This window comes from Schistocerca gregaria, chromosome 2 (genome assembly GCF_023897955.1).
Source record: "Schistocerca gregaria isolate iqSchGreg1 chromosome 2, iqSchGreg1.2, whole genome shotgun sequence".
Lineage (NCBI taxonomy): Eukaryota > Metazoa > Arthropoda > Insecta > Orthoptera > Acrididae > Schistocerca > Schistocerca gregaria.
The window spans coordinates 1020273597-1020299684 of NC_064921.1; the positions used below are offsets into that span (position 1 = coordinate 1020273597).

Below are 26088 nucleotides of genomic sequence, written 5' to 3' on the forward strand. Positions count from 1 at the left end.
TTCGCTGCTTACCGTTTTTCTTGTTTCTTTGTGAGCCACTGTCAACATCCTGGTAACCCACCTGGCAAAAACCTTTTCTAACGCCAACTCTTTCAGTATTCTGCAAACACTTCCTTCCCCTATCCCAACGTAGCGTGACAATTTGTTCACTGTGACGCGTCTGTCAGCAGTTACCAATTAACTTTCTGCACATTGTCTCGAGTGTGTGCAGAACGAGGCCTGCCGCTGCGAGGACAATCCTCAATATTGCCGTGCCCGCTTTCATCACGTAACCTGCTTGCCCAGCGACTAACTGTACTGCGATCGACAGCAGCATCTCCATACACCTTTTCCAACCTCTTGTGGGTGTTTCCCACTGTCTCCTTTTCACAGCACAGGAATTCTATGACAGCACGTTACTTCTGACGAACGTCAAGAGTAGCAGCCATCTTGAAGACATGCTGTGACGGCGCCACTCACGGGAACAGGTTGAACTAAGTTTCAAAACAAGCGGGAAGGATGTATCTACACACTGTAAGGCTTTGACACATGCTGAATGAAAACTGTATTTTTACAAAAATAGTGTGCATTTCTTTTTGGAGTGACCCTCGTATATCTTGCTGTAACGCTGCAAAGCAGTGTGAAATAGAATGAACATGAAAGGACTGTAGCGAGGAAGGGGAATGTTCGACTTTGGTTTATTCGGAGCATTTTAGGGAAGTGTGGTTCATCCGTAAGGGTAAGGAGACTATGTTTGCGACCCTTTGTTGAGTACTTTTAGAGTATCTGGGACCCGGACCAAGTCAGGTTAAAGGAAGAGAAGGAGCATTTCAAACATCAGCTGCTAGATTTGTTACCGGCAGGTTCGAACAAAGCGCAAGTATTACGGACGTGCTTCGGGAACTCAAAAGGGAATCACTGGACAGATGACGACGTTGTTTCGTAGACACTGCTGAGAAACTTTAGAGAGCCAGCATTTGAGGCTGACTGCCGAGTGATTCTGCTGCGGTCAACGTACATTTCGCGTAAGGACCGTGAATATAAGATTAGCAAGATTAGGGCTCGTGCACAAGCATATAGATAGTCATTTTTCCTTCGCTTTATTTGCGAGTGGAACAGAAAAGGAAATGACTGCTAGCGGTACAGAGTACCCTCCGCCACTCACCATACGGTGGCTTGCGCTGTACGTACGTAAAAGTAGATATAGATAGAGATATAGATGCAGAGACTTTGTTTTAATCTCCGCCCTGTCATACTGTTTTAGATATTCCAGTTTTCTAAACGACTTAAGCCAGGTTCCAAAACAGATCCACCAAAACAGCTACGGGAGATTTCCTGCCTCAAAGTTGTTCGATCTGAACGTGTCTCATAAGGAAAGTTTACTGTGAATGTGAATTAACCTTTCTGACTTCATGCAGTAATACACAGAATTTCAGAGCGGAAACAATGTAAAAAGTCAGGGTTGTTGAACACAAAATGGAGAGCTGCGCTTGGGAACTGCTAAGGGATAGGAGAACCAATAAATGGATAGGGAGCAAAGTGGAATGAAGAAGTAAAATATCATCATCATCATCATTTAAGACTGATTATGCCTTTCAGCGTTCAGTCTGGAGCATAGCCCCCTTATAAAATTCCTCCATGATCCCCTATTCAGTGCTAACATTGGTGCCTCTTCCGATGTTAAACCTATTACTTCAAAATCATTCTTATCAGAATCCAGGTACCTTCTCCTTGGTCTGCCCAGACTCCTCCCACCCTCTACTGCTGAACCCATGAGTCTCTTGGGTAACCTTGCTTCTCCCATACGTGTAACATGACCACACCATCTAAGCCTGTTCATCCTGACTGCTACATCTATAGAGTTCATTCCCAGTTTTTCTTTGATTTTCTCATTGTGGACACCCTCCTGCCATTGCTCCCATCTACTAGCACCTGCAATCATCCTGGCTACTTTCATATCCGTAACCTCAACCTTGTTGATAAGGTAACCTGAATCCATCCAGCTTTCGCTCCCATACAACAAAGTTGGTCGAAAGACTGAACGGTGTACAGATAACTTAGTCTTGGTACTGACTTCCTTCTTGCAGAAGAGAGTAGATAGTAGCCGAGCGCTCACTGCATTAGCTTTGCTACACCTCGCTTCCAGTTCTTTCACTATGTTGCCATCCTGTGAGAATATGCATCCTAAGTAATTGAAACCGTCCACCTGTTCTAACTTTGTTCCTCCTATTTGGCACTCAATCCGTTTATATTTCTTTCCCTCTGACATTACTTTCGTTTTGGAGATGCTAATTTTCATACCATAGTCCTTACATTTCTGATCTAGCTCTGAAATATTACATTGCAAACTTACAATCGAATCTGCCATCACAACTAAGTCATCCGCATATGCAAGACTGCTTATTTTGTGTTCACATATCTTAATCTCACGCAGCCCGTCTATTGTTTTCAACATATGATCCATAAATAATGTGAACAACAGTGGAGACAGGTTGCAGCCTTGTCTTACCCCTGAAACTACTCTGAACCATGAACTCAATTTGCCGTCAACTCTAACTGCTGCCTGACTATCCATGTAAAGACTAATTGCTTGCAAAAGTTTGCCTCCTATTCCATAATCGCGTAAAACAGACAATAACTTCCTCCTAGGAACCCGGTCATATTCCTTTTCTAGATCTATAAAGCATAGATACAGTTCCCTGTTCCACTCATAACACTTCTCCATTATTTGCCATAAGCTAAAGATCTGGTCCTGACAACCTCTAAGAGGCCTAAACCCACACTGAATTTCATCCAACTAATACTCGCACTTTCCTTTCAACAATACCTGAGAAGATTTTACCCACAATTCTGATTAAAGAGATACCTCTGTAGTTGTTACAATCTTTTCTGTTTCCATGTTTAAAGATTGGTGTGATTCCTGCTTTTGTCCAGTCTGATGGAACCTGTCCGACTCCCAGGCCATTTCAATTATCGTGTGTAGCCATTTAAGACCTGAGATTCTACTGTATTTGATGAGTTCCGACTTAATTTCATCCACCCCAGCTGCTTTATTGCACTGCAATCTATTGACCATTTTCTCCACTTCCTCAAATGTGATCCTATTTCCATCATCATTCATATCCCATTCTATCTCGAAATCTGAAACATTGCTGATCGTATTTTCACCTACATTGAGCAACTCTTCAAAATATTCCCTCCATCTGCCCAAGGCATCCACAGGATTCACCAGCAGTTTTCCTGGCCTGTCCAAAATACTTGTCATTTCCTTCTTACCTCCCTTTCGAAGACTGCTAATTACACTCCAGAATGGTTTTCCAGTAGCTTGACCCATAGTCTCCAACCTGTTTCCAAAGTCTCCCCAAGATTTCTTCTTGGATGCTGCAATTATCTGTTTGGCTTTGTTTCTTTCTTCAACATAACTTTCTCTGTCTACCTGAGTTCTAGTATGTAGCCATTTTTGATACGCCTTCTTTTTCCTTTTACACGCTGCCTTGACTGTGTCATTCCACCAAGCTGTTTGCTTCATCCTACTTTTACACACTACTGTTCCAAGACATTCTTTAGCCACTTCTAGTACTGTGTCCCTTTACCTGGTCCATTCCTTTTCCAATGACAGTAATTGACTACATTCAACTAACTGGTACCTTTCTGAGATCGCTGTTATGTACTTGAGCCTCATTTCATTATCCTGAAGTTTCTCCACTCTTATCCTCCTACATATGGACCTGACTTCCTGCACTTTCGGCCTCACAATCCCAATTTCACTGCAGATTAAATAATGATCAGTGTCATCAAATAATCCCCTGAATACACGTGTGTCCCTCACAGCCTTCCTGAATTCCTGATCTGTTATTATATAGTCAATGACAGATCTGGTTCCCCTGCCTTCCCAAGTATACCGGTGAATGTTCTTATGTTTAAAAAAGGAGTTTGTGATTACTAAGCCCATACTGGCACAGAAATCCAAGAGTTGTTTCACGTTCCTGTTGGCCTCCATATCCTCTCCAAATTTACCCATAACCTTTTCATACCCTTCTGTTCGATTTTCAATCCTGGCATTAAAATCACCCATGAGCAGAACACTGTCCTTGTCCTTTACTCTAATAACTACATCACTGAGTTCCTCATAAAAACTATCCATCTTATCTTGAACTGTCCCTTCACAGTGCGAATATACTGACACAATCCTAATTTTCTTGCTAGACACTGTCAAATCTGCCCACATCAGTCGTTAGTTTACATACCTTACTGCCACTACGCTGGGTTCCATTTCTTTCCTGATGTAAAGCCCTACACCCCATTGTGCTATTCCTGCTTTGACTCCTGACAGGTAGACCTTGTATTCTCCCACTTCCTCTTCTTTCTCACCCCTTACCCAAATGTCACTAAAAGCTAAAACGTCCAGCCCCATCTTACTTGCAGCCTCTGCCAGCTCTACCTTCTTCCAAGGGTAGCCCCCATTGATATTAATAGCTCCCCATCTCATTACCATTTATTTGCCAAGTCGTATCTTAGGAGTCCCTGGTTTGTCAGTTAGAGGTGGGACTCTGTCACCTCCAAAGGTCAGAGGCATTTTGCTCTGATTGTTGCCAGCATCATATTTAAAGTATCGGGGAAGCAGGTTGCTAGCCTTACTTGCCCCAAGTCCCATTGAGTGTTACCCCTAACGGTTGTGGGACTGACTGGTGGATTTGGTAGTCTTTGCCGTATGAGCACAAAGGTGACCACGACTCAGAATATGTCCGAGATGCCCAGCCTTATTCCAGAGTAACTGGTATCCCGACTGTCGGGACCACTTACTTGGCCACTCATATGTTGCCCGTGGTTCATGAACTAGGACATGACTACAGGAACCCACACCATGAACCACTAAAATATGTCTGCAATAAAAACCAAGTGGACACTGTTTAGTCAAATAGCCAGATTTCATTCCAAGGAACAATAACAGATCGAGTCGACGGCGATAGAAAACATGGAGTGTCAACGTCGATGCACATATGTAATGCAAGGTAAAGCCTGATGGATGCCTTTATCCTGCAGCGGTTGGCAAAAGACTGGCGACGACGACGACGACGATGATGATGATGATGATGATGATGAGTCAGAGTTAACAATGTTGTATGAGATTTTCTGGTTTTCACACTCAATTCCATTACTCAAAAATCGCCACAAACCGAGCATAAACCACGTGACTCAACAACTGAGAATCAGTAGCAGTAGCAAAACAGTGCTGTTTCACTCCGTTGCGCAATTTGTTTCGGTTCTTTCACAATGCAAATTCACGGATACCTACCTCACAATGAAGGGAAAAAAGACACACGAAACTGATGACAAAAGAACTGTACGCAGCGCATGAGGAGAAAAATGTGACAAGTCCAACTTATAGCCTGGGCTGCGCCGATGTTTTTGCAAAGATTTCCCGCATCTCGTGGTCGTGCGGTAGCGTTCTCGCTTCCCACGCCCGGGTTCCCGGGTTCGATTCCCGGCGGGGTCAGGGATTTTCTCTGCCTCGTGATGGCTGGGTGTTGTTCGATGTCCTTAGGTTAGTTAGGTTTAAGTAGTTCTAAGTTCTAGGGGACTGATGATCATAGATGTTAAGTCCCATAGTGCTCAGAGCCATTTTGCAAAGATTTCGCTAAAAATACTTACTTGTTTAAAAAAAATCCGACTGCTTTGTAGATTAAATGCTTTCGTGCTGTACTGTTAAATGAATTCCATCCTGTAGACTTAAGTTATAAATGATGGTCATTATACGAGTAAATGAATTGTATTAGTTTATGGCTTAAAATTACAATGTTCGATTCACGTGGAAATGTGTAATACAATTCCAGAAATAAATATATAGATACCCGTTACGGATGGAGGCAATGAACATTGTAACACCTAACGAAATACAGATATTATTCAGGGAGAACCGGAACTCGGCCGATAAAGTTTCGAGGGTTATTTCCCGAATGTTCGGCCCCATTATCTTTTTATCACTACTACAATGAAAAAATCTGCACAATAGCGCGAATGTCTACTGTGTGTTCTGCGTATCGTCTTTGGAAACAAACTTGTTATAGTCTCTGAGGGCAGTTATTGACGACAATAATGCCTAATATACTCTTCGCTATCAAGCTTGCCTTCAATACTGCTCATTTCTGCCTCAGGTTTGTTTTTCGGGCAGTGTTCGTCGTTATGCACCTCGTATATGGATGAATTCACTGAATTCAAGGGAATAGCAGCAAAACGACGCTATACCTGCACTGACGGCAACAACATCGCAGTACTTTTGCATCTCTCTTAAGGTTGTTGCATTACTCTGTGTTGCGTATTGTACGTTTTGTGATTTCATATTACTGGGTTTTACATCGATGTGCAGATATTTTCATCAGAAACAAGGCTAAATATAGTAACAAATCGAGTATCTAATAAGTACGTCATTTCTCTGTAACGAGCCACATGAGTCTAAGGGTGCCTTACAGCAAAATACTCGTAAAATACCCCTGAATAACATATGTAAAACATTCTCAGTTTTCTTGCCAGGCCAATTCGGGATAAAATCTCAAGCTTTCGACGATTACCTCCATCGTCATCGTTAGGAGCAACTGACTGTCTTCACTGCTGCTATGGTAGACTTTTTTATAGGTCGTGGGCGGCTTGTGACCGCTTCCGTTGGAACGTCAATGTTGGAAGGAACGTCTCTGCTGCTTCTCTGCATCAAGCGCTCGTTTCCATGCACAGCTCAGATGGTATCCGCTGTAGCGGCCAAAGTTCTTTTGGCTCATTCTTATTACAACATCCTCCTTAATAACAGAATCCTAGTACGTGGAGGCATGGGACAGAATTTTTGTTTCATCAAACAATATTTTACGTTTGTTTGTGAGGCTGTTTTCCGCAATTGCCGATTTCTCCAGTTCTGAAGCCGACCAATCAGAAGCCGTCCACGGGCTATAAAAACGGCTACCACAGCAGCAGTGAAGACAGTCAGTTGCTCCTAACGATGACGATGGAGGTAATGGTCGAAAGCTTGAGATTTTATCCCGAATTGGCCTGGCAAGAAAACCGAGATTGTTTTACAAATAAGTGCCGCCGCGAAAGACTGCATTCCCACCCCTGAATAAAGTCCGAAATATTCTCCGTGGGCTTTGATTTTATCCATAGTGGATGAGAGGGCGTGGTTGTGAATGTCAATGTTAAAAAATATATCTGCTCAACCACTTGTTTATTGTGTAAAACACTAAGATTGACGCATTTCGGAAGTCAAGCTCCCATCATCAGAATAATAAAAAAGTTGCATAAATAGTAAATGAATTTAACGAGTTACACGGTAAAATTGAATTCACTGCGGAAGGAGAGAAAAATGGTTAACTGCAATTTCTCGACCTAAGTATTAGGAAACAAAATGGTAGGCATGTTTTTAAAATATTTAGGAAACCAACCACAACCGATGTGCTGATACAAAATAATTCCTGCCATCCTAATAGCCAGAAACTTTCCGCTTTTAGATCTTTGATAGACAGAGCCTTTAGAGTCCCTATGAATGAAGAAGACAGAATGACTGAGCTGAACATCGTGTAACAATTAGCCAGAGCTGACGGATATCACCAAAACGTTGTCAATAAATTAATATGACAGAAACAGCGCGCGAATGCAAGGAAGAACACCGCAAATAATATTACGAGCGTCACAATACCATACTTCGGTGATATTTCGCAAAAAGTGGCTAACATTTTCAAACCTTTTAAAGTTGATACCGCTTTTCAGACCAATAATACGCTGCGATTTAAACTAAGAAATAATTTGCAGCAGGAAAGCGATAAGTATGAGAGAGCTAGGGTCTATAAAATTCAGTGTAACACGTGCAAAGCAAGTTATGTAGGCCAAACTGGTAGGTCCTTTAATGTACGTTACAAAGAACATAGCGATGCTTTCCGGCTTAATAATTTCGAAAAGTCAGCTGTAGCCACGCATACTTGGGAAACGGGACACCCAATGTTGGGAATAGATCAGGATCTCGTTATTTTACGTAGACAGGACAAAGGCAAAAAGATGGATCTACTAGAACAGCTGAACATTATGATACATAGCGTGGATAATCAGAACACACTGAATGAACAGCTAACTGGTGATACAAATAACTTTTTCAAACATTTCACTGGTTTCTTTTAGTAACTACATTTTTAGCAATTTGAGGATACCGTCATTTCATGAGGTCCTTGGAACATGTATACGTTATCTGTTTGTATAGACATCTCTGTGACTTCCTTGTTTACTTGCACGTGAGCTCACTGGCGGTTCAGTGTCGTGTTTGGTTACGTGGTGTGTGGTGTCAACGGAGGCGCACGGGCTGTTTACGACGATAGAGGAGAGAGCCATGTGGGTAGATGTTGAACACCATAGGCGACACCACTTTAGAGTGTTTTATATTTTGACTATGTGGAGATGCACCTTGGAAGACATGGCTGCAAGAAGGGAAGTAGCCACGATGTTTTAATTGTATTATCAATTTTATTGTGCCTGGTGCATGTTCCATTTCAGCGAGTTTTAAGAGGGTCTTTTACTTTTTATTATTCTGATGATGGAAGCTTGACTTCCGAAACGCGTCATTCTTAGTGTTTTACACTATAAACAAGTGGCTGAGCAGGTATATTTTTTAACATTCTCCGTGGGATCGGGATTCACCCAGTGTGGTACTGTGCAGAAGGCCGATTTCTAAAACCGAAATGAAACCTTCAGTTGCGTGAACCTCAGTTAAATCAGCTCTCGTGATCTCTCCACCGAGAGGATGTTTACGCATCCGCACACACTCTTCTGGAAAAACATGCCGTAACGATTCGAGATTAGCACGCAAACGCAATTAGCGTGGCTGATCTCAGGTCCGAGTAGCAGTTTCGTCGACAAAAACAACAAAACGAGCAATTATGTGGTGGTAAGTCGCGGAGTCTGTTGGAGGTGGGGGGGGGGGGGAGGGGGCAGATGGGCCTGGGTGACCCCGAGGACGAGTCCGTCGTCCTCGCAGGAGCCACGCCAAGGGCGACGGCTGGCGCGGAAATTCCGCCGCCGCTTCAGGGCAGCCACGCGGCGAAAGCTGACAGCGTGCGTGTGCATCTCTCCAGCTCGCACGCACGTCTCACGTTCCTCTCGTGACGTCATCCTCCGTCCTGCGTGGCTGACGCGAACCTATCGGCTGCGCAGTTCTCTGTCCGACGCCACTCGTGGCAAGGCGAAAAATTCGGGCGGCAAAATTTCGGCTGGTGTGAATCAATCGTAAAGTACCGGGTGATCAAATAGTCAGTATAAATATGAAAACTGAATAAATCACGGAATAACGTAGATAGAGAGGCAAAAATTGACAAACATGCTTGGAATGACGTGGGGTTTTATTAGAACCAAAAAATATACAAAAGTTCAAAAAATGTCCGACAGATGGGGCTTCATCTGATCAGAATAGCAATAATTAGCGTAACAAAGTAAGACAAAGCAAATATGATGTTCTTTACAGGAAATATTCAATATGTCCACCATCATTCCTCAACAATAGCTGTAGTCGAGGAATTATGTTGTGAACAGCACTGCAAAGCATGTCCGGAGTTATGGTGAGGCATTGGCGTCGGATGTTGTCTTGCAGCATTCCTAGAGATGTCGGTCGATCACAATACACTTGCGACTTCAGTTAACCCCAAAGCCAATAATCGCAAGGACTGAGGTCTGGGGACCTGGGAGGCCAAGCATGACGAAAGTGGCGGCTGAGCACACGATCATCACCAAACGACGCGCGCAAGAGATCTTTCACGCGTCTAGCAATATGGGGTGGTTCTAATAAATCCCCATGTTATTCCAAGCATCGGTGTCAGTTTTTACGTCTCTATCTACATTATTCCGTGGTTTATTAAGTTTTCAAATTTATACTGACTTTTTGATCACCCGGTATATTAAATTTTAAAACTGTTAAAATTATGCTGTACAAGGAATCAATTTCGGAACTGAAACAAAATGTAAGCTGGTCTCTAACATAGCTCAGAAATTCAGAAGTATCACGAGAGCGAAATGCAGAGAGGTTCCGATATGATTGACACAAATAATTACACACACCTACAGTATCGGTATCGACACCAAGGTTTGATAATTTGGTACTACAGTGTGCTTCAAAAAGAATTACCTGATTTTGTACAGTAATAATTACGAAACATGGGACGTTCCGGTAAGGAAATGTGTATTGTTTGAATGGGTGTGGCCTAGAGTTTCAGAAAATCGCCGTTAGATATCAGTCAATGCGTCTTCTCAGTTTGCAGTAAGTCAGGAGTAAGATGGCGTCCTCTCAACAGCAGACGTTTTGTGTGCTACAGTATGCGAAAAGCGAGTCAGTGAGTTAGGTCCAGCGCGCTTTACGTCGGTGTTTTGGCACTGGTCCGCTAGCGAGCAAAAACATCTGTCGTTGATATCGCTAATCTGAAGAGACAGTATGCTTGTGCGAAGATCGACCCCGCACAGGAAAACACAGTGTCTGGGATGACCTTCCTTCAAATGCTGCAGAACTGGCTTTTTTCACGACTTCAGGTGGACTCCTATGACCTCATTTTCCAACTGGATGAGTTCCACCACAACGTATGTCAGTTTCTCAGTGACACTCAGCCTCGACGCTGGATAGGGCGCATGGGATCCCGAGATACTGCCCTGCAATCTTGACCTACAACGTCGCAAGGCAGGGCCCCATGCGATTTGTTCTTGTGGCGTATGTGAAGGAAAGTGTGTTCATCTACTCTTTACCTCGTGTCGTAGAAGAAGTGAAGAACAGAATAACAGCGATCATAACTGTTGTAAAAGCAGATACATAGTGTAAAGTTTATGACGAACTTATCTACACTCCTGGAGATTGAAATAAGAACACCGTGAATTCATTGTCCCAGGAAGGGGAAACTTTATTGACACATTCCTGGGGTCAGATACATCACATGATCACACTGACAGAACCACAGGCACATAGACACAGGCAACAGAGCATGCACAATGTCGCCACTAGTACAGTGTATATCCACCTTTCGCAGCAATGCAGGCTGCTATTCTCCCATGGAGACGATCGCACAGATGCTGGATGTAGTCCTGTGGAACGGCTTGCCATGCCATTTCCACCTGGCGCCTCAGTTGGACCAGCGTTCGTGCTGGATGTGCAGACCGCGTGAGACGACGCTTCATCCAGTCCCAAACATGCTCAATGGGGGACAGATCCGGAGATCTGCTGGCCAGGGTAGTTGACTTACACCTTCTAGAGCACGTTGGGTGGCACGGGATACATGCGGACGTGCATTGTCCTGTTGGAACAGCAAGTTCCCTTGCCGGTCTAGGAATGGTAGAACGATGGGTTCGATGACGGTTTGGATGTACCGTGCACTATTCAGTGTCCCCTCGACGATCACCAGAGGTGTACGGCCAGTGTAGGAGATCGCTCCCCACACCATGATGCCGGGTGTTGGCCCTGTGTGCCTCGGTCGTATGCAGTCCTGATTGTGGCGCTCACCTGCACGGCGCCAAGCACGCATACGACCATCATTGCCACCAAGGCAGAAGCGACTCTCATCGCTGAAGACGACACATCTCCATTCGTCCCTCCATTCACGCCTGTCGCGACACCACTGGAGGCGGGCTGCACGATGTTGGGGCGTGAGCGGAAGACGGCCTAACGGTGTGCGGGACCGTAGCCCAGCTTCATGGAGACGGTTGCGAATGGTCCTCGCCGATACCCCAGGAGCAACAGTGTCCCTAATTTGCTGGGAAGTGGCGGTGCAGTCCCCTACGGCACTGCGTAGGATCCTACAGTCTTGGCGTGCATCCGTGCGTCGCTGCGGTCTGGTCCCAGGTCGACGGGCACGTGCACCTTCCGCCGACCACTGGCGACAACATCGATGTACTGTGGAGACCTCACGCCCCACGTGTTGAGCAATGCCCACTATACGCCCTCGCTCAAAGTCCGTCAACTGCACATACGGTTCACGTCCACGCTGTCGCGGCATGCTACCAGTGTTAAAGACTGCGATGGAGCTCCGTATGCCACGGCAAACTGGCTGACACTGACGGCGGCGGTGCACAAATGCTGTGCAGCTAGCGCCATTCGACGGCCAACACCGCGGTTCCTGGTGTGTCCGCTGTGCCGTGCGTGTGATCATTGCATGTACAGCCCTCTCGCAGTGTCCGGAGCAAGTATGGTGGGTCTGACACACCGGTGTCAATGTGTTCTTTTTTCCATTTCCAGGAGTGTATTATCTAGATGTTGTTCATGTTGCTGGTGGTGGGCACATGAAGCATTTCTAATAGAATAGATAAAACTTTAAGATTTTGTGGGTATTTTACAATCCACCCCATATTTATAGTTTGCTTTTATCAAAAAATGAGGAGTTTTGAAATCAGGTCATTCTTTTCGAAGCACTGTTACTTTAGACATATCAGAGTATCGGAATGCTATGACATCAGAACCAGCAATGTGGAATGCTCTGGAATGTTGTTTTATTTGCATTACAGTGCTTTTCGTAATTTCCAGAACTATTAGCTCAATACTGTTGTTAAAAATATCGCACTTTTTCCGTTTTAATTTTTTTCTTGTCTTCTGAGTTCAGTGATTATGTGTGGGGTGCTTGCATGTTTGGGTTTACGTCCTCCCATTAATTTTAGATACGTGACAGTGATTTTCACAATTTTCTGTAATCGTCTGTTTAAGATTGTCGCTAAAAGATATGGTGCTTTTTATTTTACATTCATTCCATGTCTTCTGCAATGCAAACCTTAAGTTCAGTGAATTTGTGTGGTGTTTACATTCTGATATTTATGTCCACCTGCCATCCAGAAGTTAACTGCTCAGTTCTTCTGACGATATTTATCCACTAGTTCTTACTTTATTGTAGTTTAGATGTCAGTTAGTGTTTTACACTTTACTGTAAAAGTAGTGTCATATTTGACAAATGTGGATGTCACGATAGGTTACTAGGCATGAACGCTAGCCTTTACTTCACGACAGAACTATCGCTAACATTTCTGTATGGACTACAAAAGTCGAGCGCCCTCCCCAACATAAACTTCAGTTCGTGTATTCAGCTTATTTCCCCCTTTTTGGATCGTCAATGTTACCGAGTGACGATCCAAGAAGGGGAAAATAAGCTGAAAACATGAGTGGAAGTTTGTGTTGGGGAGGGCGCAGGACTCGTGCAGTGCCTGCAGCGGTTTTAGCCACAGTGTTGGTAATAATACACTACTAGCCATTAGAGTTGCTACACCACGAAGATGACGTGCTACAGCCGCGAAATTTAACCGACAGGAAGAAGATGCTGCGATATGTAAATGATTAGCTTATTAGAGGATCCACAGAAGGTTGGCACCGTTGGCGACACCTATAACGTGCTGACATGAGGAAAGTTTGCAATCGGTTTCTCATACTCAAACAGCAGTTGACCGGTGTTGCCTGGTGTTGTTGTGATGTCTTGTGTAAGGAGGAGGAATGCGTACCATCACGTTTCCGACTTTGATAGTCTATCGCTATTGCGGTTTATCGTAAGGCGACATTGCTGCTCGCCTTGGTCGCGATCCAATGACTGTTAGCAGAACATGGAATCAGTGCGTTGAGGAAGGTAATACGGAACGTCGTGCTGGATTCCAACGACCTCGAATCACTAGCAGTCGAGATGACAGGCATCTTATCCGCATGGCTGTAACGGATCGTGCAGCCACGTCTCGATCCCTGAGCCAACAGATGGGGACGTTTGCAAGACAACAACCATCTGCACGAACAGTTCAACGACGTTTGCAGCAGCACGGACTATCAGGTCGGAGACCATGGCTGCGGTTACCCTTGATGCTGCATCACAGACAGGAGCGGCTGCGATGGTGTACTCGACGAGGAACCTGGGTGCACGAATGGCAAAACGTCATTTTTTCGGATGAATCCAGGTTGTGTTTACAGCATCATGATGGTCGAATCCGTGTTTGGCGACATCGCGGTGAACGTACATTGGAAGCAGGTATTCGTCATCGACATACTGGCGTGTGACCCGGCGTGATGGTATTGGGTGCCATTGGTTACACGTCTCGGTCGGCTGTTGTTCACATTGACGGCAGTCTGAACAGTGGGCGTTACATTTCAGATGTGTTACGACCCGTGGCTCTACCCTCCATTCGATCCCTCCGAAAGCCTACATTTCAACAGGATAATGCACGACCGTATGTTGCAGCTCCTGTACGGGCGTTTCTGGATACAGAAAATGTTCGACTGCTGCCCTGGCCCAATGCCCAGGCGTATCGAGGCCGTTATTACGGCCAGAAGTGGTTGTTCTGGGCACTGATTTCTCAGGATCTATGGACCCAAATTGCCTGAAAATGTAATCACGTCAGTTCTAGTATAGTATATTTGTCCAATGAATACCCGTTTATCATTTGCATTTCTTCTTGGTGTAGCAATTTTAATGGCTAGTAGAGTAATTAAGATTCCTGGCTGGTGAGGAAGGAGACCTGGGTTCGAGTCCCGGCCATGGCAGAAATTTTAATCCTTCAGATTCCGTCATTATCATAGATAAAGATGAGACTCAGATGTCTCGAGGAAAGTGTAATTGTAAGATGTGTGTGTGAGTGACACCTCGGTGCGCTGCCCGCAGGATCCTGGCGTCGCCGGTGGACGAGCTGGTGCGCGGGACGAGCTGCGCGGTGCAGCGCCAGCAGCAGCAGCAGCAGCAGTCCCAGCAGCGGCCGCAGCACGGCGGCCCCAGCGGCGGCTACTACGGTAGTGGAGGGCTCCTCTTCCAGTAGCGGGCAGCGCTCCAGCCGCACCAGCCGCTGCAGCCGGCTGGCCACTCGTGCAAACACTGACCGCCATTCCCTCTGGCTGCGGAGCGACACGAGTAATCGCTGCACCCACAGTGTCTGCCGTAGGCGCTACCCGGTGGTATCACTCACAGAAACCAGCCTAGTCCCCGCAGAGTTTCCAAAGAAGCTAACGCAAGGACTTTCCGTGAAAGTTCGAAGCCCCACCTTCTCATTTCACCCCTTCATTTACACAAAACCACTACATTTTCAGTGTGTAAGTTCAAGAAGGACCGGCGTTAATAACTCGACTGTCTGTTTTATTTTAAAAACAGGGCAGCATTCAAAATGAGATTTCCCTAATGAGAGAGTAAAAGACGAAAACGTCCCCTGAATTTCACTACATATCAGTACATCGATTTATAACATACTGTTTACTCAGTACCCAACTTGGAACGAATGTCTACCGACAAACTGTTAGTGGTGTTTTCAGGGCTGCGTGCTGACTGGTTTGATACGAGAAGTCTAGCTTTTCTAATGTTGTTTTACCCTCCTTCTTTCCGAGGATATTTCTACGACAGTATTCAGTCCAGCGGCACTACCGACAGAAGAACTTCTCATATCATGTATCTGGATGGCAGACGGTGAAGAGTAGGTGATGTGCAGTATCTCATCGCCACCATATCCATCACCGCCCAGGTCTAACAACCCTACCACAACAAAGGTCAAAATTTAGTAATGAGTGTGGTGTTGCTCACGCTCCTAAATACTGCATTTTCGGGCAACAACATAGTTATTATGTGGCAGGTGTCATTAGAGCACAGTTAATAAAGTCATTTCATGTAATATTGAATAAACTAGGCACTCATCTTTTCGTGTTCCCACGCTGGTCTCGTTGTAAAATCACGGCTCAATCGTCGAAAATCTAGGTGGTGATGACTCCAAGCTCGGATGCAAATAGGCCTAGGTTTTATTCTACTATATTCAAAAGTTTTCTAGATGCGCTTCACAAACTATTCTTGAAGATTAAACCTTTCAAAGTTAGCACAATGGTGATGTAAACAAATAATCAGCACTCCGATTCAAGTTCCTCTTCCTTTTAATTGCTTTTATTGCAATATCACGTAACACACAAAACATCACAATACAAAACATACATGAAAACATCTTGCTCACTGTTAAAGTTCACATTTTATAAGCTGACTACGTTATGCGTCTTTCCAACATGACGTCCAAGACTTGACTTCTCAAGGTCCGACTCTCTAACTAATAACTAATAATCGCTTACGCGCCCAAAAATCAGAGTTACAAGTAAGTCAAAGATCATAGTGACAAAAGAAAGAATACGCGTAAAAATAATATCATTGCGATATAAACATATCTATATATCACAAATGAAATCAAATCTGAATATTGTCTCAGAAATATGTTAAGTACTTAACAGAAACACAGTAGAATATTATTGGTATCGAGAGCTTCAGGTGAGGTGTCGTAATGGTTGCGTAATTCAAGTCCCATTACACAGGGTAACTCCTAAACCTCTCTTCTCTGTCTCATGAACTGAGAGCACATCACGCTACTGATGGTGTAATGTCACAGAATGAGGATGTTAATCTATGCTACCACCATAGTCCAATTCCAGAGCAGTAGGCTTTTTATTTATTTTTTAAATTCCAGTTGATAATCACAAAAAATAGTCATCAGACTTCCGCTTTTTGTCCTGAATAACCATCTTCAGATCTGATGAGACTAGCAGATTACCAAACTGACATATTATTCTAATACGATTAAGCTGAAGTAGCATGGTCAAAAGATACAAGCAAAATTAGCTTGGCACCATTGAAAATACAATAGTGTAGTATAAACCACACTACAGAGCCGGAAGAATCATAGTGCGAACTGCGCTTTTGTTCACATCATTTTAGGATAGTAAAAATCTTCTCTGTTTTAATCAGATCTGAAGGCGGTCATTATGGATCGAAATCTGTAGTCAGATAATTTTTTGTATTCGTCGGGTGAAATAAAAAAAATTCTGTACTTTCTCGGTTACTGGCTTTATTCAGGACTATGTCGCACCTTCTGTGATCAGTATCTAGGTATATTCTGCTTGTAGGCTCCTCGCCCTCCTTTTTCTCTTCATCATCGCCATTGACTATGCTAGAACATGCACCCGTAACATTCATCAGTACTATAACGGCTATTCAGAGTTTTACGAGGAAAAGTGCCATTCGCGCGAAGAAGCAAACCTTTCTCGATCAAATGGCTAAAACTGCCCCTCAGCATCTCTCTTCTGCAATAATATCACACGACTTTACATTATTTCGAGTAGTTTCATCATAAGGCGTTGGATAAATAATATCTTTGTGACTGCGACAGCTGGAGTTCGACATCAAAACGTAAATCAACCTTTCATTTCAAGTTCTGACAACAGAAACTTCATGGACCTACATACCGATAACCAACCGCACAAAATAGATATTACTCGACAGTTGCAAAAGCTGCTAAATATGGCAGCCACACATCTCTTAGAATGCCGTTCAGTATCTGTCCTGTCATTCTGTGGATGATTTTGCTACTGATATGGAAGAAAGTCTTGTCCACTGTTCCATCGGATAATAATTAATATGTGTACAAGCTACCAGTGATCCAATCCACCATTTCTCTACCTGCTACAAAATGTAACACTACAACATTCAAAGTCCTTCAACAAATATAACAAGTAGTTTATGTACGGAAATATTACTATAAGTTGTTTATACAATATATGTCACTGGTGTAGTATACAACGAAAGCTAAAAGGGAATATTCAAAGAAATTCAAATTATGTACGGAAATATTACTATAAGTTGTTTATACAATATATGTCACTGGTGTAGTATACAACGAAAGCTAAAAGGGAATATTCAAAGAAATCCCCACTGTTTAACAAACATTCGTGGATGCACGGTAGACCGTAAACTCTACTGTTGGAGAATGTCCGTATGTTGTTTCTATAACTCATCAGTAAGTAGTCAAACATTTTTTGTTGGAGGATTCGTATCAAGCTGCCGAACTTTCCATGCACCTGTAACTAGCACCAAAGTGGTTTATACATCTTCCAGTTTGTCCATAAGCTTTTTCAACAGCAGTGATTGGGTTTAGAAATAAACCAATCCGAGATGTCCAAAACGTAGTAGTTATTCTAAATGGGTAGAGAGATTTGTGTGAAGCCAAAAATTACGTACTTTACCTCACCTATAGACTCACAGACTTTGTCCATTCCTTCCAATACTCCTCATTGCAGATATGAGGTTTACCATGAATTTTTATATATCGATACTTTAAGGCAGTTTTGCTTCATAATACCATTCATACCATCCTCACTGGTTAACAGATCTTAGTACCTCTGATGAAAACAGTACTCAGTGTAACAAAACTGTGTGTTGGAGGTCATGACAAGTACCAAAGTGCATCATCTTCAATATTTCGTCAGACTAACATTTTTCTCATGCCTTTTACAGTGAAATAAATTTATCAATGTAATATTTACGTATCAATTACCATTTGTGTATCATTACATTTTGTGTGTTTCTCATGCAACATTTAAGCACTAAATCAAAAAGTACAAGCTATCTTTATATATGCATAATGCATACACTGCTAATCACTTAATAACATTTGAGTATTTATTTATTTTATAATAATGTGTCTGGTTGTCATCACCAATAAATATCTAATAGTCATAAAAATACCTACAGTCCATGTCTGTGAAAATCCATTTATGTGCATAAGAAGAAATACTTATTGACAACATGTACAGCGACACATTACCCACCAGGTCTATAAGAGGAAGTCGCCTTTTAAGTACGCTTTCTAGGGTATTAACCAAGTCTAACACAAGGAAATAATAAGATAGTAACGCAAGTTACCCCGTAACCGTAGATGACGAAAGAGACAAAACGGAGGAACAAATTGTTCGTTGACATTTACAAACACAGTTCATGACACGTTTTACAGCCTTACAAAAGCATTTAAACCGAAAGAAGGGGCGCAGTGACCTTAGTGGATTCGTATTCTGGAGGATGGCTTTCCCGATCCGCAGTTGGTCAACAAATTTTAGAATTTCCTTTGTTTCCTTAAATCTCTAAACACAAAAACCAGAATAGTTGTCTTCAAAAAGGAAGCGAGCGATTCTCGCCGTTGACTGGGCATTCATTGCACTCTCAAAAATGTTGTAGTAACATAAGATTACTGGCAACCGTGACAAATTTTTAAAGTCCACAGTTTAGTCCCCGGCTTTCACAGGTCTCCGTAAAGTGGAGGTTGTTGAGAGATCATCATAGGCCACTCTACTGAGACAGCTGTTCAATCAAATGTTCGGGAAACCTTTTGTTTATGTGTTGTCTCACATTACCGCTTTATCTGGAAGGACACGTCCGTACAGAAACCATGTAGGGAAGTGCCTTTCCATTCAGGAAGTATGGAAATTATTTCTCTTGCAGTACGTTAAGGCAAGAAGCGTCCTGCATTTTCCCGTTGTGGAAGAGAAGAAATAGACATGACATGTTGCCATCACATGAGCGAATAAGTCGATGAGGATTCTCTGACATGTGTTATGACAGTCGGCATCCCAGGAAATATGATGGTTAATCACTGAATAAATTACTTCCATGAAAAAATGCTTGTTTGGTCAATCTAGTTGACTATCTGTATAATCTTCACTTAAAAACACGCAACAGAAGTTACTGTGGGTGCTGGTTATTAACACTTTGATCTGGTGCATACTATTATTAGACTGATCATTCTTGTCTGAATAGCGTTGTGGTGAGCTTCAGAACTGACGACGAACCTACGTAACAGAGAGTTGGGGTTTTTCATCCCAAACACCTCTTAGTGGTCCTCTAAAAGATCTGTTACATACGAACCCTGTTTCATGAAACCAGTTCACTGGCTGTGTACTTTACAATTACTAACGAGTTTTGGGATATCCTTGGTATTCCTCGTTAGTTTCTTCGTGACGTTGTATCGACGGTGGTTTGTAGGCGCCCTTCTGCGACCTACCAAGACCTCCAGTATACACTTAACTGGACATTTTGGACAACTCGTCGGCTGATCCGACGTCTGCTTCTGTTCGTCCCCACCTTTGGAACGAGTCAATTACCGGAAGATTTCCCACTTTTTATGTTTTCATTGCGTCATCAAGTATAGAGCGCAAGCTGATGAACGATTTCCGCGACGACTAATATTCCTTGTGGCCTCTTTATTGAAGGTTTCGAAGCATGTGGATATCTGCACTGAGTAAATGAGGTAGAAACTCCCCTGACTGGACAGAATTGAATAATATCTTAAGCGAGAGTACATCTTCTGTAGAAATCAGGAAAGTTCTCCAGAATGTCATCCGCTGCTGGGCAGTGTGTTACCCGCATAAACAGTAAAAATCTCAGTAGGCATCTTGCCTCTCCCCTCCATACATGTCAGACGTGCGCTGAAGTGACTTGGTTGCTGTGAAGCATCCTGTAATAAGCAGACACGGCACATTCAGCATCCCTGTCTGTTCGGCATGGCACGATTTGAAGCGGAAGGCACACGTATATTCCGGAGCGTTATACTGAACCACTTTGGTTTTGTACCGCCATTTCCATGATTTTATTTCCTGGTTGTTACCTGAATGTTTACGAAGAGTATTGACATTAGCAAATGGTTCAAATGGCTCTGAGCACTATGGGACTTAACTACACTGGTCATCAGTCCCCTAGAACTTAGAACTACTTAAACCTAACTAACCTAAGGACATTACACACATCCATGCCCGAGACAGGATTCGAACCTGCGACCGTAGCAGTCGCGCGGTTCCGGACTGCGCGCCTAGAACCGCTTGGCCACCGCGGCCGGCTGACATTAGCACAAACATTAAACTTCGCGTCCGTACATTCCTTCTGGTGTGTAACAATCCGGTCCAGAGGTACAATTCATTACTTATTACTAAAACAGTGATCCAAAACCATGTTTACTCCGACAATATGAAGGTTTTTAGACACACTTTTATTCTTTACGCGGAAGACAAGACACACTGGTCTTAGCAGGCTTCAATTTATATGTGCTAGGTTCCTATTGAGCACCAGACAGAAATCATTGTAGCGTTTAAAAATATTATCTGCAGTCCTCAGTTCAGATAAAATTCCTTAAAGGTCTGCTTGTTTGTGAACGCTATCTGAATAAAATTATCCGAACACCCCTGTGTGATGCAAAATTACGTCATGCGGAAGAGCACACCAATATAAAAGGAGGCGGGGAGTTTATATGTTTAGTGGTAACGTCTTAGAGGGACCAAACTGCTGAGGTCGTCGGTCCATAAACTCACGCACTACTTAATACACTGCTGGCCATTAAAATTGGTACACCACGAACATGTCGTGCTACAGATGCGAAATTTAACCAACAGGAAGAAGACGCTGTGATATGGAAATGATTAGCTTTTCAGAGCATTCACGAAAGGTTGGCGCCGGTGGCGACACCCACAACGTGCTGACATGAGGAAACTTTCCAACCGATTTCTCATACACAAACAGCAGTTGACCGGCGTTGCCTGGTGAAACGTTGTTGTGATGCCTCGTGTAAGGAGGAGAAATGCGTACCATCACGTTTTCGACTTTGGTAAAGGGCGGATCGTAGCCTATCACGATTGCGGTTTACCGTATCGCGACATTGCTGTTCGCGTTGGTAAAGATCCAATGACTGTTAGCAGAGTATGGAATCGGTGGGTTCAGAGGGTAATACGGAACGCCGTGCTGGATCCCAACGGCCTCGTAACACTACCAGTCTACATGACAGGCATATTATCCGCATGGCTGTAACGGATCGTGCAGCCACGTCTCGATCCCTGAGTCAACAGATGGGGACGTTTGCAAGACAGCAACCATCTGCACCAACAGTTCGATGACGTATGCAGCAGCATGGACTATCAGCTCGGAGACCATGGGTGTGGTTACCCTTGTCGCCATCCAAGCTCTGTTTGACTCAATGCCCAGGCGTATCAAGGCCGTTATTATGGCCAGAGGTGGCTGTTCGGGGTACTGATTTCTCAGGATCTATGCACCCAAATTGTGTGAAAATGTAATCACATGTCAGTTCTAGTATAATTTATTTGTCCAATGAATGCCCGTTCATAATCTACATTTCTTCTTGGTGTAGCAATTTTAATGGCCAGTAGCGTATAGCTTAAACTAACTTACGCTAAGGATCCCACACACACACACACACACATACACACACACACACATGCCCGACGGAGGACTCGAATTTCCGATGGGGGGAGCCGCGCGGCGCCAGAGACCACACGGTTACCCCGCGCGGGAGGCGTGAGTGTTGTGTTGTTAGTAGAGGAGTAGAAACAGTGCCTTTTAAAGTGGACTAATCATTTGATGTCATCTCAGTATGTAATCCATCAGTCAAATTCTCATGATGTGATTGTGAAGTGGAAGAGCGAAGGAACAGCCACAGCTGAACAAAAAGACCTGGCAAACCTCATGTACTGACGAACAGGGATCGTCGAGCATTCCGGTGGGTGGTGATTCACGCAATACCCCGTGGCACTCCGATAGAAGGGTTTGGGTTTGGCGAACTGCTGGCGAAGAACGCTATTGAGCAAGAATGGGCTGCCACCCCTCCGCAGACATTCAGGCACGTCGTTGAAAGCATCCCCAGCAAAGTTCACGCCATCACAAAGGCGAAGGGTGGATAGATCCCATTTTAATGTCCACAAACAGATGTCCGTATACTTTTGATCAGGCAGTGCAAGTCGACTGCCTCAGGTTAGGCCATTCTTATGGTGTCTCCATCAGACGCTGAGCTTGAAATTCTATGAAAAATATTATGTTCCCAAGGCGACATCGAAGACATTTAATGAGCTTGAATTGCTTCGTCATCGATCACACACTGAGCAGCAGTACACGGTGACTGACTGAATGATATACAGCAGTCAAGCTGTTGACTATGACATCTGTAGTTTTACACGTTGGAAACGGCCTTGAAAGTACTGTGTCAGAATAAAGATTTGCGAAGTACATCTCTTTCCTATTCGAAAATCCGTTTTAGGGATCACTGCCACTCTGACCAGGTTCCAGGTCGGTAACAATTTTTGATTATCTTCACAGTTTTGGCATTACGCAGACATTAAAACAACGGTTTCATTGATAAGAAGCTCTGTAATATTCAGTCGACAAGACGAATCGTTTCCCACTCGTCAGAAATTCGAACATTCTGAAAGATGCTTCTGGTTCGGAACGATTAGCTGGTTATCCTCCTCGCTCAGCGTAGTATCGAAGGTACCATGTTGAGCACTCTTCTGGAAGACACTTTCTACTGAATGAACGGAACGGATCACAGAGGATGATGCACCCCAATGTGACAGACGATTTATCACTAACGCTATCTTAAGTCTCTCCCGGTGAGATAATAGGTATTTTAAGCGTTATCATTACAAATTCATCCACCACATTGTTATCTAATATCAGCTGTACTTTGCATACCAGTTTTATAATTAAAGAATAATTGAATAAAATAGATTTGAGAGCCACACAGCACCATTATAATAACAATAATAACCATATAACCGGAAACAGTTAATTCCATAAATTATCTGTGAGTAGCCATTAGGTGTGCTCTAAAATGGAGTGACCATATAAAATTAATCGTCGGTAAAGCAGATGCCAGACTAAGATTCATTGGAAGAATCCTAAGGAAATGCAGTCCGAAAACAAAGGAAGTAGGTTACAGTACACCTGTTCGCCCATTGCTTGAATACTGCTGACTGGTGTGGGATCCGTACCAGGTAGGGTTGATAGAAGAGCTACAGAAAATCCAACGAGCGCGCTTAGTTACAGGATCATTCAGTAATCGCGAAAGCGTTACGGGGATGATAAATAAACTGCAGTGGAAGACTCTGCAGGAGAGACGCTCCGTAACTCGGCACGGGCTTTTGTTGAAGTTTCGAGAACATGCCTTCACCGAGGAGTCAAGCAGTATATTGCTCCCTCCTACGTACGTCTCGCGGAGAGACCATGAGGATAAAATCAGATTAGAGGCCACAGAGAGGCGTACCGACAATCTTTCTTGCCACGAACAGTACGAGACTGGAATAGAAAGGAGGACCGATAGAAGTAGTTAAAGTACCCTCCGCCACACACCGTCAGGTTGCTTGCGGAGTATCGATGTAAATGTAGATGTAGATGTAGATAATACAGGAAGTTATTAATACAGGTAGTGCACTGGGCCAATTACGAAAAGAATGAACTGATTGTCTTCACCCCTGCTCGTCCATTTTTAACTAGACTGCCGAGAAGTTGAACCTTCAATACTATAACGCGTTAACACATACTAATATCAAGTAAGTAACCGCAGTGGCCATCGCTTGCAGCTTGCGGAGTGGTATGGTTAGACGGTCAACTAATCACATTGGAACAACAACAAATTCAATAAAAATGAACCACCACTGCACTCATTAAGTAACAGGATACAAATGATTGCCCAAAAGTTTACAATGCAACCATAAATTCGAGCAGGTGTCGTAACAACGTCCTTTTTCAATCATGTGTAGCCAGGACTCAAACCCGGCACCATTCCACATGCTGGCCAAACAGCGCAGTTACTGGTACTTGTAAAACATATAAATAGAACATATTTAACAAACGCACAATAACCAGTTCAGAGAAGCGGGCGGCTCTACAGAATTTCACAGGGTTACACATTGCGTTTGTCCTCGCCCAGAAACATTTTGACAATAAACTTTCACAACCAACAAATAAGTTCAACCCAAAAATAAAAATAAATTAAGCAATAATGCCTTTATCTAACGCTAATAATTATTAACTCTTGAATAACAAACCAACAACAGTAAGTCCTGCAAAACCTGGTTCAAGCGTAATATAGCTAGGTTGAAACTTACAAGAAACGGTGCTGATGACATAACCATAATCGAATAGAATTAAGCAAAGGGTACAGCGTCTGCTAGGACACGTTACAATACTCGCAAAACAAAAATCTTAAAGTAGACGTACGTAACGAGCAAATTCACACGAGCTGAGCCACTCAGATCTGTTCTCCCCACAGAGCCCGGTACTCAAATAAATGGCCAATTTAAATATAGGGACAATGTTCAAAAAAATGTGTGTGAAATCTTATGGGACTTAACTGCTAAGGTCATCAACCCTAAGCATACACACTGGTTAACCTAAGTTACCCTAAGGACAAACATACACACCCATGCCCGAGGGAGGACTCGAACCTCCACCGGGATCAGCCGCACAGTCCATGACTACAAATTAATGGGCGGATGCAGTTTAACACCCAACAATTAAACAATCAACTCTTTTCAAGTCTTCCGGCGCCAATAACAAACACCTTGTAAGAAACGGACTGGAGACCAATAAGGATTGAACTTCCAAGAAGCAACACTAAACCAGACTAGGCTGCGTGATAAATTCGACTCCGCAGCGCATAGCGCATGGCAACAGGAAATTTTCTGATAAGTTCTCACCATGTTCAGTTCCTTTTGATTGAACAGGCGGTAACTTCCAAGAATGACTGCCTCTCGAAGTCGCGGGGTTCAAACGATACATATCGAACATGCCATCCTAAATCTATCAAGCGACTCTGGTGGCGGGCGGTATGAGTATCTTTATGGTGGTCAATATATCAACGACAAAAGAAGAGCGTTACAAAAATACTTGTAATTACGAAGGAGACGAATTACCTTAGTTGTTGTCGGTGTTGTTATGTGAAAGTCCATGTGATGTGTACGCTATGGGAACAATTCCCTTTTTGCCATTAATTCGCGGAGGTGAGTAACTCAGAGCAACTAAGGGAATGACGGAAAACAGATAAAAATGACGATCACAAATAATCGATCATAACGCCCGATACCAGAGTCGCGTGATCGATTGAGGATCCCACGTTCGATTTGTATCGTTTCGACCCCGCGACTTCGGGAGGGAATCATTCTTGGAAGTGACCAAACAGGGGCTGCTCCAGGTCGTAAATGCTTCACCTTCCGTTGGTCACGCACTGCGATCCGACGCACATGTTGGAGTGGACCCTACGCTGGAACCTTCCTTCTTGACAGCCAGACAAAGACCCCTTTTCGCCAGCCCGGTATACCTGTAAAAAGACTCGGAAGTCGCCACAGAAGCCCTATAGGGAGCCTCACGCTAAGCCGTTGCTGGGCGACGTGCAGTAGATAAGAGATGGCATGGCTCAGTAACTTGCACAAATACACAAGTAAAGACGCCATAGAAACTGCAAAAGTAACTTAAAAGAACTTGACATACGTCATTTTTTGTATTAAATACAATCACTTTTTCTGGTCAC

The 26088-nt window shown here is 43.6% G+C and overlaps 1 protein-coding gene across 3 annotated transcripts in view; it reads left to right on the forward strand.

Moving 5' to 3' along the window:
- Positions 1 to 26088, forward strand: part of LOC126335514 (protein yellow-like) — a 383768-nt gene that overhangs the window by 323099 nt on the left and 34581 nt on the right. For all 3 annotated transcript variants that reach the window (XM_049998871.1, XM_049998872.1, XM_049998869.1), the window contains one exon: positions 14601 to 14725. In XM_049998871.1, coding sequence (XP_049854828.1) covers positions 14601 to 14725 — 125 coding nt within the window. The remainder of the gene's footprint in view (positions 1 to 14600; positions 14726 to 26088) is intronic.